This window comes from Cucurbita pepo, chromosome LG15 (genome assembly GCF_002806865.2).
Source record: "Cucurbita pepo subsp. pepo cultivar mu-cu-16 chromosome LG15, ASM280686v2, whole genome shotgun sequence".
NCBI lineage: Eukaryota > Viridiplantae > Streptophyta > Magnoliopsida > Cucurbitales > Cucurbitaceae > Cucurbita > Cucurbita pepo.
In genome coordinates this window covers 8602998-8621809 of record NC_036652.1, presented here as the reverse complement: position 1 = coordinate 8621809, position 18812 = coordinate 8602998, and the positions used below count along the sequence as shown (strand labels likewise).

Sequence of the window (18812 nt, the reverse complement as noted above, 5' to 3'; positions counted from 1 at the left end):
AATGGCTGGTTAATGGTGGAATATAGTAACCTATGTGGGTTACAATATAACCTTAACTCCTATATTTAAAACTAGCTTAAATATGAAAACAAATAGTTAAACTATAATTAAATAATGCAAATAATAAAATGGGCTTATTAGTCATCCTTGGACTATTGATAAATTCAGCGGAGTTCATTAAATGCAACTTAAAGTGCATTTAATTCATCTCTGTCTTGAAGCTCAACTTTGCATAACATATAAGGGAGGTCACCAACGTCTTCTAGAATTTCCTTTGATGAGCTCACCATAGCTTGAATATAACTGTATAAGGTTTGTTGTAGCTTCTTGGCTCTCGTCCTTGTAATTGGACCTTGAGGTATGGAAATTCCTTGGTCGTTGTTCATATCATTCTCCCCCTCTTGAGAAGGATTCGTCCTCGAATCCAAGCCATCACCTACATCAAAAGGACTCAAATCAGCAACATTAAAAGTTGCACTAACACCGTACTTACCTGGTAAATCAATTTTATAAGCATTGTCATTGATGCGCTCAAGAACTTGAAAAGGTCCATCTCCTCGTGGTAAAAGCTTAGATTTTCTTTGAGTAGGAAATCTTTCTTTTCGAAAATGCACCCAAACCCAATCTCCTGGCTTGAAGATGACAATCTTACGTCCTTTATTAATTCGGGTGGCAACCTTGGAATTTTGTTTCTCAATTTGTTCTTTTACTTGCTTGTGCAATTTATGAACAAACTCAACCTTGGTATTTGCATCAAAATTCACAAATTCTTTTGACGGTATAGGTAACAAGTCAATGGGGGTTAAAGGATTAAAGCCATAAACAATTTCAAAAGGTGTGCATTTAGTAGTGCTATGAACAACCCTATTATATGCAAATTCTATAAATGGCAAACAATCCTCCCAAGTCTTAAGATTCTTATCAATAATAGCCCTAAGCATAGTAGTCATGGTTCTGTTAACAACTTCAGTTTGTCCATCCGTTTGAGGATGACAAGTAGTTGAATATACGAGCTTAGTTCCTAACTTACCCCATAAAACACGCCAAAAGTGGCTTAAAAATTTGACATCACGATCACTAACGATGCTTTTAGGAATGCCATGCAATCGTACAACTTCCCTAAAGAACAGGTCTGCAATATGTTTTGCATCATCAGTTTTGTGACAAGGAATAAAATGAGCCATTTTACTAAATCGATCAACCACAACAAAGATGCTATCATAACCTTTCCTAGTCCTAGGTAAACCTAAAACAAAATCCATTGATATATCAATCCAAGGACCATTAGGAACTGGTAATGGGGAGTATAAACCATGTGGTTGAAGCCTAGACTTAGCTTGTTTACATGCTATGCAACGAGCACAAACTTTATGAACATCATGTCTCATTTTAGGCCAAAAAAAATGTTCAGACAGCATATCATAAGTTTTAGAAACTCCATGGTGTGCCATTAAACCACCTCCATGAGCTTCCCTCACAAGTAGCTCACGTATGGAACAAGATGGTATGCAAAGTTTGCCTTTTCGGAACAAAAATCCATCTAACAACAAGTAATTATCCACAATGAGTCCTTTTTCACAAGATTCAACAAAAGGAGCAAAGAACATGTCATGTTGATACAAATCCTTTATGTGTTCAAAACCCAACAACCTAGCATTCAAAGTATTGAGGAGGACATACCTTCGTGATAAAGCATCGGCAACAATGTTCTCCTTACCTTGTTTATATCTTATGACATAAGGGAATGTTTCAATAAATTCTAACCACTTAGCATGTCGTCTGTTGAGTTTATTTTGTACTCTCAAATGCTTTAAACTTTCATGATCCGTATGAATAATGAACTCCTTAGGCCAAAGATAATGTTGCCAGGTTTGCAATGCACGAACCAAAGCATAAAGCTCTTTGTCATAAGTTGGATACCTCAAAGATGCACCAGTCAACTTCTCACTAAAGAACATTAAAGGTCTTTGATTTTGCATTAATACAGCACCTATCCCTACTCCACTTGCATCACATTCAATTTCAAAAGTAGACTCAAAATTAGGTAATGCAAGCAAAGGAGCAGAACTCAATTTTTCTTTCAAAGTATTAAAAGCAAGTTCTTGATCTTTTTCCCATATAAAGGATACATTTTTCTTAACAAGTTCATTCAAGGGTGAAGCAATTGTACTAAAATTCTTAATGAACCTACGGTAGAAACTTGCAAGACCATGAAAACTTCTTACCTCACTTACATTTTTAGGTGTAGGCCACTCTTTTATAGCCTTCACTTTCTCCTCATCAACCTCAACACCATTAGATGAAACTACAAACCCAAGAAAGTTAACTTTTTCCATGCAAAAGCTACATTTCTTTAAATTTACATACAAACATTCATTTCTTAAAGTAGTCAAAACATTGCGTACATGGGTAATATGATCATCTAAAGATTTAGAGTAAACAAGGATGTCATCAAAATAAACAACCACAAACTTACCTAAGTATTCTCGTAAGACATGGTTCATTAGTCTCATGAATGTACTAGGTGCATTAGTTAATCCAAAAGGCATAACCAACCATTCATAAAGACCATACTTGGTTTTAAAAGCTGTTTTCCACTCATCCCCAATATGCATGCGAATTTGATGATAACCCGATTTTAAATCAATCTTAGTAAAAAGACTACATCCATGCAATTCATCAAGCATATCATCTAATCTAGGAATTGGATGCCTATACTTTATAGTTATCTTGTTTATAGCCCTACAATCAACACACATACGCCAAGAACCATCTTTCTTAGGTACAAGAATAACTGGAACAGAACAAGGACTCAAACTTTCACGTACATACCCTTTAGCAAGGAGTTCACTTACTTGCCTTTGTATCTCTTCAGCCTCCTTTGGATTAGTCCTATATGCTGGTCGGTTTGGAATGGGCGCGCCAGGAATGAAGTCAATCTTGTGTTCAATCCCTCTAAGTGGTGGCAAACTACTAGGCATCTCCTCAGAAAATAAATCTTCAAACTCTTGCAAAAGCACAACAAAATCACTAGGCAAAGAAGGGTTAAGCATGTTAGTAAAGTAACAAGACCCCTTGCACATAAGTACAAGAATAGTCTGGTTAGAGAGCAAAACATTCCTAGCCTCACTTGATCTAACATACAAGCTTACTGATTTGGCTTTTCTCTCTTTTTTTTCTCTAGGCTGAGTGTTACTCTCTTGCTTTTCACTCAAGCTCATTTTTTCACTTGATTCTTTTTCAATCTCTGCTTTTGCATCAGCCTCTTGCCTTTTCTTTTCAAGTTTGCAATGATCAATAAATACATCTTTTGGAGACAATGGAACAAGAGTAGTTTTTCTACCATTGTGAGTAAAAGAGTATCGATTTGCATACCCATCATACATTACCCGACGATCAAATTGCCATGGCCTCCCCAGTAGTAAATCTCCAACATGCATGGATACAACATCACATAAAACATCATCAACATATTTTCCAATAGTAAATGAAACAAGAGTTTGTTGAGTTACCCGTACTTCCCCACAATCATTCAACCATTGAAGCTTGTAGGGTCTTGGATGTGGTTGTGTCTTCAAATTAAGTCTTTTGACCAGAATGGAACTCACAACATTGGTGCAACTACCGCTATCAATGACAACACTACAAGGTACAGATTGAACAAGACAACGAGTTTGAAACAAGTTCTCTCTTTGGTCTAGGCCGTCCTCCTTAATGTGGGTGTTTAGAGCTCGTCGAGTAACCAAAGATATATGTGTAGGGTCCTCTTCGCTAAACTCCTCACTCTCATCAGTTTCCTCATTTATGTCGTCATGTGCCTCGTCATCCGTAACAATTTCTCCCTCCTTGATGGTCATAATTCTTGCATTTGGGCAATCTCTACTATAGTGTCCTACCCCTTGACATCTCCAACACTTTAAATCCCTATTTCGAACATTAGACTTTTCTACTTTTTCTTTCCCTGTTCTAGAACTCTCCCCTTTCTCAAATTTAGCTTGAGGCTTCTCATTAATCTCTGGATTTCTATGCTTATAATCAATGTTCTTACTATCCTTTTTCCATGTAGAAGTAGAATTGGGAAAAGTTTTAGAAGAATACCGTTGAGATCTTCTTTGGATTTGCCTCTCGATCTTAATTGCAATGTGCAACAACTCCTCAATATTAGAATAAGGCTGTAAATCAGTCTTGTCTGCAATCTCTGTGTTTAACCCATTAAGAAACCGCGCCATGAGAGCCTCCATGTCCTCATCGAGATCAAGTCGATCCATCAATGTATCCATCTCCTTGTAATAATCTTCCACAGACTTGCGTCCTTGTTTCAATGCTTGAAGCTTTTGCGCCATGTCCCGTTGAAAATATTGTGGAACAAAACGCTTCCTCATGGACTCTTTGAACTCGTACCATGAATCAATTGGTGCTTCAAGGTTTCTTCTCCTACTTGACATCAATTTATCCCACCAAATTTGAGCATATTGTTTGAATTGAGCAATGCATAACAGTACCTTCTTTTTATCACTAAAATTATGACAGTTGAACACCGACTCCACCGTTTTCTCCCATTGAAGGTACTCCTCTGGATCGGTTTTGCCATAAAACTTGGGAAGTTTTAATTTGATGCTCCCCACGTTACGATCAATTCTATCATCATAAGGAACTCGTTGTTGTAAATTATGATACCTTCTTCCATGGTCTCGCCCTCGCATCAAGCCATGACCAACCGCATGTGGATTATCCTCGTGGTGATCAGAATTGTCGCCCTCATATGTATCGGTTGAGGGCGTAGGTTGTGGAATCCTCTGTCGTGCTTGATTTTGAATCTCCAATCTTCCTATTCGATCAGTCAACTCTTCTATTCCTCGAATTAGTCTTTCCATGGTTCGTTGTTGTGCTTCTCTCAATCGTGCATCAGTAATGTTAGTATTGTCGTCTGGATTTTCCATGCTACAAAAGAAAGGTAAAAAAAAAAAAAAAAGGACCTCACAAGCGCTCCCTCACGTGTATTCACTCGTAAATGTAGTTCACTCGTGTTTAGCACTCAACACTCGAATCAATGTGTCACTCCCTTACAAACTCACCCTCACAATTGAGCACACACAAATCACACTCCAAAAAACAAATTGGGATGTGAGACAAGCTATGTTATAGAGCTAAGTGCAATTCAATGTGAATAGACAGCACACTCAATACATAAACAAGGGTATTGAAGGAGCAATCCGAATAACGACAAAGAAACGAATTACAGAAAGAAAATGATTAAGGACTAATTTAGACGTAGGAACATATGAGAGTTACATATAATAATCAAGAGGAAAAAAGAAAGACATTTAACATCAATATGCTTTCTTTCTTTCAATGGTTTTTTTTTTTCTTCTTATTCGCAAAATCTAATCAATTTTTCAACAAGAAAATTGATTTAGAAGATCTTAAAGAAGAATATAGTGTTGATAAGATCGAGATCTAACACTTTAAAGAACAGAAAAAAAAAATATTTTTTTTTTTTTGTTATATATTTTTGTGATAGAATATGAACATTCTACACAAACTGAGAAAAAAAAAATAATAAGAGAATTAAAAGAGATAAGCGCAATGAAACATATATCCGATCTTGAGCCTAAAGCTCTGATACCAAACTGATATGGAAATCAACCCAAGGGAAAGTATGGAACGGATTACCTTGATGATCAAGATCAAGAGTAAAGAAAACTCGTTTCTAAACTCGTGATTCGAATCACTCCACAAGAGGTTTGATCAATACCACTTGAATGACTCTACATGCAAGTTCTAAACACAAGAATTTGCAAAGAAAGTTTAGCTCTCAACAAAGCTAAAATAGAAATTCTATTCTCAATTCCAAAATCTGATGTCTAATCAAAGAAAAGAAGGCTTTATATAGCCTTTACAAACCTTAACCTATGTGATACATAACTCCAAAATTAAATGGGCTAGTAAATGAGAAATACCCATAACCTCCATATTAAAATGGCTGGTTAATGGTGGAATATAGTAACCTATGTGGGTTACAATATAACCTTAACTCCTATATTTAAAACTAGCTTAAATATGAAAACAAATAGTTAAACTATAATTAAATAATGCAAATAATAAAATGGGCTTATTAGTCATCCTTGGACTATTGATAAATTCAGCGGAGTTCATTAAATGCAACTTAAAGTGCATTTAATTCATCTCTGTCTTGAAGCTCAACTTTGCATAACATATAAGGGAGGTCACCAACGTCTTCTAGAATTTCCTTTGATGAGCTCACCATAGCTTGAATATAACTGTATAAGGTTTGTTGTAGCTTCTTGGCTCTCGTCCTTGTAATTGGACCTTGAGGTATGGAAATTCCTTGGTCGTTGTTCATATCACTTGGTTTGGCAGGTACTCGTGTGTCCATTTCAATATTTGTCAATGTTTGACTAACCAACAACAACATTAAATGTATTGATTTATTTATCATTTATTTTTCTGATAGACACTCCCCTTCTCACATCCCCCAGATTGCCCCTCACAATTTTACATTCATTTACTTTTATTTTATTTTATTTTATTTTATTTTTATTTATTTTGGGCTTCTTCAAAAGACCGACTTTCCTCCAACAACTCTAACTTGTAAATATGAGTATAGGTGGAGTGGCTAAGTACATCGAGGACGATTTGTTGAGGGTTTGGCACCATACGTGGTTGGACCAACAATTGTGATAAGGGATTCGGGTTAGCACCATTTGGTTGGTGTCTAACAAACATTGGCTATCCAAATCCAAAGTCAAAGGACTTTTCGTAAACCACAGGGTCCTCTCAAACCACTTCATTTAATACATTCAAATTCAGCTTTATATCTCAACCAATATTCAAATTTTGTAATTAAAATTAAAAAAACATACGGAAATTAAATTAAAATTAAAAAAAGAATATACGTGGCATGGAAATAAATAAGAAAAGGAAGGAAAAAAAAGGAAAATTTGGGAATTAAATTCACGGTGATAAAATAAGAAAGAGGGGAAAATGGCATTAAATGATGGAAAGAAGAGTAGTAGTAATTGTAAATTGGCATTTAATGGCACCAATTAATTGTCTTCCACTTTCCCATCATTAATCAAATTAGAATAATTAATTATAATTTTCACTCCCACCATTAATATTGTGAAAATTAATTAAATTACTTCATAACGTCGCTGCAATATTCACTGCATAACTATCCTCTTATATATATTTTTTTTTTGCTTATACCGCTCTCCGCACAAATTACAAACCCCCAAACCACTCACCCACTCACCCACTCACCCACCCACCCACCCACCTCTCTGCTTCTTCTCTCTCTCTCTCTCTCTCTATCCTTCTCGTTTTTATCAGAACAAAAAACAAAACCCCTTCACAAGCCCTTCCGTTTCGTTTCCCTATAAAGCTCCAGAAAATGGCTGCCCAAGTCAGCACTCTGATTCGGGTACTCGCCGGCGGCGGCGGAGGCGGAGGCTACAACGACGAAGATAACCGGACGCCCCTCGGTAATGGCCAGGAACCAACGCCTCTCGTTACTCGCGATTTGCTCGGCCAATCTTCCAACCTCGCCGCCTCTCAGGAATTGGACCTCGATTTGCAGGTTCCCTCCGGCTGGGAAAAAAGACTCGACTTGAAGGTTCCTTCTTTTAAAATCTTATTTTCTTTTGTTTTATAATTTCAATTGCTTTCTGGAATTCAAGAACTCTATGATTCTCTCCACAAAAAAATTGTATTGTACTATGGGTTTTGTTTATGAAGTTCTGGAATTTTTTTTTTTTTTTTTCGTTTCCTTTTAATGACATTAATTGCTGCTTGGTACTCCTGAGTAATTACCCCCATCGTAGCCCTATTCAATTACCCCTCTCCTCTGAATTCATTAAATTTCGTTCCTATTTTTTTATTTTTTTAAATAAAAAATTAATTTCATTTCATTTGTGTTTGCAGTCGGGGAAAGTTTACATACAGAGAAGTCAAACACCGGATTCTCCTCTGAATTCAGATTCAAAACACCACCAAATGACAAACCAAACAGAGTCCAAATTCCAGGATTTGAATTTCCCCCCATCTCCTTCAAAACGAACATTAAATCTCTTCAATGAAACCAGCTTGGATTTGAAACTGACGTCGTCGCCGTCGCCGTCGCCGTCTCCGTCGACCAATTACGCCAGTGTTTGCACTCTGGATAAGGTGAAATCCGCTCTGGAAAGAGCCGACAAGGAGCTAGTTAAAAAAAGGTCTTCGCTATGGAAATCGACGTCGTCGCCGTCGTCGTACTCGTCGTCGTCGTCTGCGGCGGCGAAGGAAATTCAAGAAGAAGAAGAAGCGGTGGAAAATAGAAACGAGACGGCGGCGCCGATGGCGGTGGGTTGCCGTGGATGTTTATCTTATGTATTGGTAACGAAAAACAACCCGAGATGTCCTCGTTGCAATTCTGTTGTTCCGTTGGCGAGCATGAAGAAACCTCGGATTGATCTAAACATGTCTATATAAAATATCCAAAGGGAAAATTAAGAAATTTCCCCCATGGCCCTCTCCCTGGATCTTGTGTTTTCGGTATATGTGAAATGGATATATTCACACAAAATTATGGTTTCCATTATTCCATTTTCAACTCCTCCTCTGATGTCAAACTATTCAAACCCTATAGTTTCATTCATAACATACTATATATTATTAACATTCAAATCTATTAAATACATAAATGAATAAAATATAATTTCATAAATTTTAAAAAAAAAAAAAAAAAAAAAAAAAAATATTTTTGCATTTATAGATGGCGAGAAGGTGGGTTTAGTCTTTAATGCTTGCTTGCTGCATTGCATGAGGATAATTAATATATTTAATGGCACTTTAATTTTGTCATAGTTTGCCACCTACGTTTTTGTGTCCATATTTATTGCTCTCTCCCTTTTTTTATATATAAATAAATTCGTATTATTGTTAGATTAGTAATGGAATTAATTTTTAATATAACATCTCCGGGCTTTCTTGCACTAATTTCATTCTTAAACTTTGTTATTAATTAATGTAATTATGTGCGACTTTATGAACCTCACCTCGCATTTATTGGCATTAAATTCTAAACTTATTTGGCTAAGAAATCAACGTCAACACCCCCATTAATGGGCATGAGTTAATGAATTGATTTATGGTTGATTGTTTCAATTATTAGTGATAATACATTAATTTCCTGTTATTATGGTGCAATAATATCATCTGCGATATTTTCAAATTTCACTTAATTACCACGATCAAAATTAAGTCATATCATAATCAAATATATATATTTATTTATTTTATTTCATTTCCAGACTTTGGTTTATGGAAGGAAATATGAAAATCTTAAAACATGTGGGGTTTAAATTTAATGTTGAAATAAATGTTGAAAAAATTAGGTAAGTAGTAAGTAAGAGTGGATAATTTATTCGCTTAGGCCACCGCATCATCGCCTACTTTTTATCTATTTACAGCTTCATATTTCAACCACAATAATAATAGGTAAATAAACAAAAATTACAGTACTATTATTATTAGTATTATTTCTTTATTTTTATTACATAGCTACTTGGTTTATTATTTTGTATCAATTTTAATAATAATTTTTAATTTTATTAAATTACCCACCTAGTTAGATAAGTGATTCATGTCAAATTTAAGGGACATTTCCTTTCCATTATTTTTTACATTTTTTGTTTGAGGTGTTTGCGGGCTAAACGAGCGTGTTAACCCGTTTGAATGGCTCACGAGTGTAATGGACCTCCCTAGCACGACAGGTTTTCCACATACGAAACGTTGTTAACTCGGGTATTGAAGCTGCCACAGTCCCGGATAGTCGAGGATGCACTTGCAAGATTGAAACCGAGTGTAATGCCCCTTCAATATAAGAGAGTTGTCCACAATTGTTTGAGCAGAATTGGGGCACGGTGTTGGGTGCTGGGTTCAGAGAATTATTCCTACTCAAAAGGGTGGGGTACCAAGATTGAGGTTGCGTGTGGGATCCCTTATAGTTTTGAGGGTGTGGTTGTGGTGGTGTTGCAATGGTAGTTGAAGGAAATAAAGTGGGAGCATTCAATGTTATTTATGAACAACACCAGAATTTAATGTTGGGAATTGACAATTACGATTACGAGAATGCCTTTCACGTCAATTCCCAACATTAATTCACCATTCCATCATATTCATAACCTCCAATTATTTTATTATTTTATTATTTTATATTATTATATAAATATTAACCTATACTTTTTAAATTATAACCTCAATCAACTATATAATTATGATTATGATTTTACCATTAATTTTGATACCACAAAATTAATTAAATTATAATGATTTTGAATAGGTCAATACAATATTAATAAATAAAAATTAAACTAAAAAAGGAAGTATAACATTTTAAAATTTAGATATTAATTTTTATCGTTATTATTCTTTCCAAACCCCATTTCACCACAGTTCGACCCGCGCCACCCCGCACACTGCAGCTCCTTCCTTCCCGAAGCTGTCTCAGTCGCCGCCGCAGACTGCACTCTCAGCCTTCCGATGAAGTCACCGCTGCCTCCTTCCTCTCCCTCTATTTCAGAAACACAGTGGTGCAGCCCCTTACCCGCGTCGGGTTTTACTTGTTGTTTTTGTTTTGTTCGGTTGGCTTATGTTGGTTTATTCGCTCTTTACCCGCGGAGAAGAAAATAAATATAATTTTTTTTTCACTCTCCTTCTCCTTTATAGCACTGTTGCATGAAATAATGTCAGTAGTTTTTTCATGAAAAAGATATGGAAATTAACTCAACTCGTGGGCTTGTTAAGCTGGTAGACAAGAAAACTCTTTGGCTTCGGCCTGCTTGTCTGACTAGCTCTTAATACAGTAGGAAAATGTTTGTATAATATCCTATTCCTGGGGTTGTTTCAAGTTGAAAACCATCTTTCACTGAGTTGAAATTTGAAAAAAAGTGGCCACAAAAAGCCACGGCCACACTCACGTGGCTACTGAAAAAACCAAATACACGGAGCCACAATTGGTAGTAATAAAAACAAAGGGAAGTTCCTGAAAGAATCATAACAAGTAACATTGGACTGTTCATGGGGATATCCTTAACATAATTGTGCATTTCTTAGTTTCTACATCTGTTCTGTTCCTGGTTTTGAAAATGTGCACGTGTTTTCTGCAAGTCCTGGGGTTTTTTTTTTTTTCTTTCTGCCTAGAATATGGTCCAACATTTATTCTCAAATGATATATTTGGATTGGCAGAAAACTCTGTAGTGGTGCTATCAAGTCTTTATTTATCAATGAGGGAAAGCATGGTGGTGAAGCGACTATGGAGGCTGTCCGGTTGATTGCTGATCAAGTGAAATTCCATGACTGCCAATTGCCTCCTGATTCCATCCAGGTTTGAATTCTCATTCTTACACCTTTTTTTTAAGCATATGAGCCTCATGCTTTCTTATAGAAGTTTATGCCTTGACGCGAACATATTGAAGCTAAGTTTTTACTGCTCTTGTAGTTGTTAGAGAAGTAATACAGTCTATTTTCAAAATGTTAGACATCCACTTCTTTGATTCCCCTTTTTCTTGGGCTGTTTTTTTTTTTTTTGTTTGTTTTGTGACTCATGGTTTTTTTTCTTGGGCTTTTTTTACTGCTCATGTTTTTTTTGTTTTTTTTTTGTTTTCTTGGGCTGGTTTGATGACACAAGGATCAAATGTGCTTGAAGCCTAGTTATAGAAAAATGTGCTTGAAACCTATATCACGAGTGGTTTCCAGATATTAAATTATTTTTAATTTTCAATTGTTCATCCTAAGCCATGCGAATGGACTCATTTGTTGTTGAAATGGAACTTTGAAGTGCAGTCTATTTCTTTGGGTTTAGTTTTTTTTTTTTTTTTTCTCACAAAGTTTCCTGTTCGCAACTTTTACCAGCCTTTCGTGCATCTAACATTTGACGAGGATCTGAGAAAAGAAGAAAATCAAGATGAGCATAATGAAGTAAAGAACAAAAAACACAGGAAAACAAAAAATCATGAGGAATCAAGTCATTTGCAATGGAATGATGGAAGACAAAGTACGAGGACAAAGTTTACTGAAGAGGTGTTACTTTTGCCTATTATTTTCTTTTTTCCGTTTCTCAATTGATTTAGCATCTTTTTAGTTGATAATGGATGAATGTTTGTGATGTTTCTCGTAGGTTGCTTCGGATTACAGGGCTGCTTCTCTTGCTCCAGATGTGATGAAGCAAAGAGAGATGCAGTCGGATACACTTTCTGCTGTATTTGAAACTTATTTCCGAATCTTAAGGTATACAATGCAGTTACTAAATGCTAGGTAAGTTATTATATTTAGAGCTTGCGTGTTGTTTGTATTGCGTTTATTTGTGTTTTCTTAAAGAAAATCGGTCTTACCATGAAGAAAATATGAAGAAAGATTGGTGTTTTACTTTTTCTGAAAAAGGGTACATAACTAAACAAGAGCATACCATACCATTTGTTTGTTTCAGTTCAGTTCCTTTTTTTTAAGCTTGATGCTAGTGGGAAACTACTCTTAAAAGTTAAATCAATTTATCCTTGTATATACCCCAGATAGGGAGGATCCCTCTTTTGGCTCGAGTCTTTGACTGGATGTTGGTGTAGGGATACTGGTCTGCTTGAACTGTCCTTAAGCTTGAAAATTTAAATTTAAATTTGATTACAGACATGTTGATTAATGAAAGCTTTGGTATCTTTGTATTATTTGTCTTCATGGATTTTCAATTGTTTTTCAATGTATTTTTCTTCTGACGCAACTCAGACTGCTGAACCAAGTATCTTTCATTTATTATGAAGGCCTGAAGCAAATATTACTGCACCTACTACTAGCCCATCTGTATCCCATCCTCTGCTTTCTCCATGTTTGAATGGGTTGGGGAAATTCTCCCATCTCATTGATTTAGATTTCATGGGAGATCTTATGAATTATCTAAAAAGGCTTGCTTCGGGTGGTGATAATTCTTCTGAGAAACAGTCACAACGTTTGACCGTTTCTGAGCGTCTTCAGTGTTGCTTTGTCGCATTTAAAGTAACAAGGAAAAACCTTGATGCTATGAATGTTGATCTTCAGGACTTTTCTGTCCAGCTGTACAATATTGTACTCGAGTACAGGCCTGTAAGGTTAGTGCTGAACTCTAAGCTAGAATGTTAAAATTGTTGCTGGTTCCTTTAAAAGCAAGCCTGGTTAATGTTTGTTCCAAGGATTGTTTTAATATTTATGCTCTTCATTACAACAAGTTCTCTGATAACCTAATCTTGGGAAAAATTTCTGATGTTACACTGGGATTCATCACCAAGCATCCAGTCGTTATGTGAACCTCAGATTATAAGAATTCTTGGACATTCCTTGCTTATCCCCATGTAAACCAAACAATTTTGATTTTAATTTTTAGGGTAAGTTCATTTGTGGCCAGTCTGGTGCACATGCCTTGGGGTCCTTGTTATGATGTAATTTTAATACCTTGTTCCCCGGATATTATGATTGTTTATCACTAAGGGTGAGACTACATTAATATTTATAGTTTCTACTACTCATCTGCCATCTGCTATCATTTATGTTTTATTATTATTATTTTTGAATGGGTAACATTCAAGTTTCACTCACAGAGACCATGGTGGATTGTTAGCTGAAGCTTTGAAGATAATGTTGTGCGATAATAGACAGCATGCCATGCAGAAGGCAGCTGCATTTATTAAGCGTTTGGCTACTTTCTCATTATGCTTTGAATCTGCAGAGTCGTTGGCAGGTATATTAAAATTCCTTTTAGTTTTGATGACTTTTATTTAACCGTGAATGTGTGTGGCTATTTACTGCCTTGGTCACCGTAAAGCATCTTCTTCAGAAAACTGTCAAGTGCCGCAACCTTTTGGAAAACGATTCTTGGGGAGGTTCAGTGTCTGGCTCAATTGCGGTAAGGTTTCATTGTAACTAGTTGAGATATATGACAGCTTTGCATGATGTTTATCTCTCCCGTATTTCACGAACACGAGAAAACAAAAAAATCACCTAGCTTTTCTACTATGACTTGTCTAGAACGACTTTTCAAGTGAAAAAAAAGTATTATAAGCACTTATAAAGTCAATGAAATTAAGCGATTTGGTAACGGCCTGTGAAATTGAGCTTATTGATTCAATATCAGACATCCTTCTTCCCACCTCAACCTACTCACAGGAGGAAAGAGATAAACTAATTTTTGCTGATTTGATATGCAGAAATACTAGCCATATGCTTCTGATCCAACTTTGAGCGGTGCTCTTGCTTCTGTCCTTTGGGAACTTAATCTTCTGTGGAAGCATTATCATCCAGCTGTCTCAACGATGTCAACGAGCATATCAAGCATGAACAGTGCTCAAAACCAAGTGTATATCTCCACGGTTTCTCCCCAACAGGCATTCAAAGACTTGTCGCTGGAATAGGAGTCTTTCAACCCACAATTTAATGTCCGAAAAGTTAAAAAGAAAAAAAGAGCTAGCGAAGTGAAGGAGAAACTTTCAACAAGATTCTTTCTTCTCCAGGACATCAAGGACAATGAAAGGCTGAGAGGTGAATTGGACCGTACCACTTTGTCTTTGCAGCTATACGAAGAACACAAAAAGGCAAAAGAGAAAAACTAAAAGATCAAGGTATGTTTAACTTTGTTGTTTGTGATTTCTTGGTGTTAAAATCTGCATGGTTGCAAGAAATGTAGATTAATTAAGCTGAGAGGAAATGTATAGTTCATACTATTGATATAGAATAGAATTGATATATATATATATATAATTTTATTGAATCCGTCAAAGTTTGATCGCATTAAGTCTTCACCAAATGATTGTCTCGGATCATACGCACAACTCATTAAATAGATCGTCCAACCTACAGCAGCATCAGCAGCATGTCAATCAATGCCCAACTTTAATTTCTTGGTATAGTACTGATAGCCCTTTTCTTCCCTTTGGAATAAACAATATATTTACAAATAAATGTAAGGCATGTGAGTGTCTTCAGAACCCACATGGGGCTTCTCTGTATTATCTGCCTCTTCTCTCGGATCTTGGGAGATCATTTCGCTGTTAAAGTATTAAGATTTTCCTCAGCATAAATACCTTGGGCTCCTCGAAATAGATGACCACAAGCCATATTCATCACAATAAACTAGAAACCAAAGAAAACCATATGATATCATGTCGACCACTAGAGATATATGGCTCCTTGAGCTTAAAAGGAAACCACGAACGAGTCCTTTTTATAGGCATGTTTGGTTGTCGTGAACAGAGATTTGAATTTCGTCTAAACTCTCCAAGTTTCTAAAGAATCATTGGCAGGGTCATTTTGTTTTGGAGCGAAAATGATAGCAATGATGAGCAAAAACGAAACCATAGTACACCCACCATGTGAAATACCAGCGCAAATCAAGGGATTCATTGTCAAACTATAATAAATAAGTATCCGTCCTGTTGTTGGCAGTTTTTTTCTTTTGGGCTCATTATATTTTCAACATATAATATTTGGGAATCAAATTTATAATCACTTTGGTGGCTTCCAATCATTTCTCTCTATTCCCCTTTGCTTGTAACGTGACTTGTTTGGAACCTTAGCACGCTTACATTATTTATGCCCTTAATAATGTCCTCTCTACATTATTATTATTTTGCTACAATCGATGTGACTTCTCATCCAATCATTCATTTTCTCTAAGCTTTTCATGAGTGTGTGAATGCAGAGAATATGGGCTTTTTTTTCTAGTCATATTATAAGCTATATTGTTGACAAATGTATGTATGAGGGGTTAACATATAATATAATATAGTTTTAATCATATTATAAGCACTTCACAAGGTTTTGACCCATCAAAGCTTATACTAAATGAAATGTGGCTGATAAAGAATTAGTAACATGATTAAGGCATATGGCATTCATAATGTAAGCTCTTTGTCCTTTCTAACTGAAATTTAAAACTACATTGCCAATCCATCCTCCCACTAACTAACATATGATAAAAATAATAACAATAATGGAAAGCTTAGGTTGATTAAAGAAATCCAGAGTGTGAATGATTGTTGGGTAATTGGGTCAAATCAAGGATTAATTTGAAAGTGCATGTGAGGAGCTGGAATTGGACACTGTATTTGGGTTTGGGATCAGATTTGTGGATGAAGAATTGAATTATTAATTATGGGTAAGAGTGGGGTATGAGTTCCATTAATGATTAAGTTAAGCACACCACAATAATTATAATTACAACAACATTCATAATTGTTTTGTTTTGTTTTGTTTTGTTTTGCAAATTTTAATGAAAAATGCTGAAAAGTGGAGATTCTTATGTCTCCCAGATTTACCTTTCTCTTCATTATTCTTTCAACTCATTAAAGTTGCATCTACTTCACACCCACAAACCACATTTGTCAACTAACACTAACAATAATGGTGACTACCATTCTTTCCTCTTTTTCGACCCAAAATCTATTTATATCTTTATTAAGATGTCATAGGAATTGATCTATTATATGAAACATCTACGTCACCTCTAAGTTCATTGTTTAATGGAAGGCTCTCGAAGGAGTCGTTCTCTATTCCTCCTCTAATCGCACACGCAACATCCTGTTCTTGCTGTAATACGTAACCCATCAGTCATTATTCTTAATTCATCCACGTGTAATGCACAACGATATGCTATTGTCGCAAGTGTTACTCTTAAACCATCGACTACTTTTAACCCCTTCAATAGTAGAAGTAGTAGGTGAAATGTGATGATCTGGCATTATTAAGTGAATTTTGCCTCTACAGCTAATGAATACCAAATTCTTATAGAATGATGATCCCAACATACGATTGCAAAATTAAATTATGTTTTAATTAATAAGGTAATATTATCATTAATTACCTTTTATCTTCGTATCTTAACGAAATGATCATTTACTGAATCGAAATTGATTAAAATGAAAAATTTACAAGGATAATATTCTTCTAGATTCGGATGACATGATTCATAAAATGACGTAATTTAAGATGGGCAGAATTTGAAATTCCATTTCTGAAGGATACCGCCCGTCGATATCTCCGATCTTCGTTCTTGTCGGATCTCTACAGACACCGCCGGCTAAATAATCAGGTAGCTTCTCACTTCTATTTCCAATGATAGTGCCATTGATTCATCTAGAAGAATCCCCCATTCTCCGGCGGATTTCCGGAGACTGGATTCCTTCCTCTCGTAATTTTAGCGAATATTACTTTGTCGCTACTTTCTTTCCCTTGGTTTGATTGTTTTTGCCATAGACTGTGGAATAAGATCCTTCAATGTTCTTGATTTTGGCGAATCGAAAACTTTTAGGATTCAAGAAGGCAATGAAAACAGAAAATCTAGGAGAATTACAATTTACGCTTCCTCTTCGCTGAGTTCTGAATTGATTACCACCAAAACAGATCACCCACCCGAAATCTTGGAGTTTGGGCTTAAAATTAAAACGTCAAGATCTCTCATCCAAGATCCTTCATCCAGCTCATCATCGTTACGATTCGGAACGGGAATGTAAGAAATAGAACAAGAAGAATTCAGTGATTGATCATCGAATTTCACGAAGAAGAAGCCGTGCTCCGAAACAGAGAAAAATGTAGTAATATCCTTGTCGATTTACATCGGAAGGAGAAAAAAGAAGCTAAAAGAGTATTGTCCAGGATCACTCTCCTTGACATACTAATCATCTATGAGAAACCAAAATGAGAAAACCTATATACAGAAAAATAAAAAACAATCTCTCTACAAAAATACAAGAGAGGAAAAAGAAAAGTATGTTTATGACTCGAGAGAGAGATTGGAAAGAAGATCTTGAAGATGGCGAGAATCGTAATCACCAAGTCTGAGAGCCTCAAGAACACGCTCAAAGAGAAGAACATGGCAAGGAATATGTAGAACGCCTTTCTGTTCGTAGCCGTACTCTTGGGCGGATTTATCAAGGAGCTCGATGAAAACAGGGTGATTTAGGAGTTGAGCGCTGACGACGAACCGTTCCATCTCTTCGCCGACGTAAACAGGGACGTGGCCTTGCGGCACAGTGCCGGAACGGAGGATTCGAGAACGACGAAGTTTGGTGGCGGCGGCGGCGGCGGCGTGAGAGTCGGAGCGGAGAAGACAGTACTGCGATGAATCGGCGACACGGGAAAGACGGCGAATCAATTGCTTCATGATGATTGGTAAAAGAAATGGAGAGTGAGAAAGGATTTGAGATTTGATTTAGAAGGAATCTGATGGAATTGGTAGGTTTAGTTGGGAGACGATGAAAGAGAGCATGAAGATTGGTAGAAGAATGGGAAGAATATATATAGAAAGTGAAGGGGGAGATGTGAATTTGGAGATTAAAAATATATATAAAAAAGAAATTAAATACAAAAAGAAAAAGAGGGTGGGGAGGTACAGGTAAGAGTACTTGCCTGGTACATCACTCACAACACCTTCCCCTTCCCTCTCTCATTATTAATTATTATTATTATTATTATTTTTCAATTATTTTTTTATTATAAATTTTATCATAATAAACATTTAAAATTAAAAAAAAAAAAAAAACAGCATAATTAGTAATTTGAATTAAATATTTGCAGTCCTAATCCTTACCAACTGGCCTTTGTGTTATGGTGAATACTAATGTGTAGGATGATGATGTGGGTGTGCGTAGGACGCTTTTAAAAAGAAAGGTACTTTTTTGGAGTTATTTATTTTAAGCATATTCATAGTTTGGGGAAGAAAATTAGTTATATTGTTGATTTAAAAACATTTTATATTAGTAATTATGGAAAAAAATAGATGAGATAATATTAAAAT

At 35.8% G+C, this 18812-nt stretch overlaps 3 protein-coding genes across 6 annotated transcripts; 2 read left to right on the top strand and 1 right to left on the bottom strand.

The window, feature by feature from the left end:
* Positions 1 to 7302: 7302 nt before the first annotated feature.
* Positions 7303 to 8613, top strand: LOC111811241 (uncharacterized protein DDB_G0280205). The gene is made up of 2 exons (XM_023698004.1): positions 7303 to 7636; positions 7945 to 8613. The coding sequence occupies exons 1-2, from the start codon at positions 7415 to 7417 to the stop codon at positions 8488 to 8490; spliced, it is 768 nt and encodes a 255-aa protein (XP_023553772.1). The 5' UTR covers positions 7303 to 7414; the 3' UTR covers positions 8491 to 8613.
* A 1840-nt stretch (positions 8614 to 10453) lies between these two features.
* Positions 10454 to 14793, top strand: LOC111811148 (nucleolar complex protein 3 homolog). Of its 4 annotated transcripts, none has more exons than XM_023697895.1 (8): positions 10454 to 10592; positions 11249 to 11387; positions 11915 to 12082; positions 12180 to 12289; positions 12814 to 13137; positions 13624 to 13763; positions 13848 to 13928; positions 14229 to 14793. In XM_023697895.1, exons 2-8 carry the CDS (start codon positions 11316 to 11318, stop codon positions 14261 to 14263), a joined length of 930 nt encoding a protein of 309 aa, XP_023553663.1. In that variant the 5' UTR covers positions 10454 to 10592; positions 11249 to 11315; the 3' UTR covers positions 14264 to 14793. The 4 variants fall into 4 exon arrangements, with proteins under 4 accessions (XP_023553663.1, XP_023553662.1, XP_023553660.1 ...); XM_023697894.1 differs by having other exon boundaries at positions 12180 to 12316; positions 13860 to 13928; positions 14230 to 14793; XM_023697892.1 differs by having other exon boundaries at positions 12180 to 12316; positions 14230 to 14793.
* A 2733-nt stretch (positions 14794 to 17526) lies between these two features.
* LOC111811150 (auxin-responsive protein SAUR71-like) lies at positions 17527 to 18325 on the bottom strand. Its single transcript, XM_023697896.1, has one exon. The coding sequence runs from the start codon at positions 18177 to 18179 to the stop codon at positions 17790 to 17792; it is 390 nt and encodes a 129-aa protein (XP_023553664.1). The 5' UTR covers positions 18180 to 18325; the 3' UTR covers positions 17527 to 17789.
* Positions 18326 to 18812: the final 487 nt, after the last annotated feature.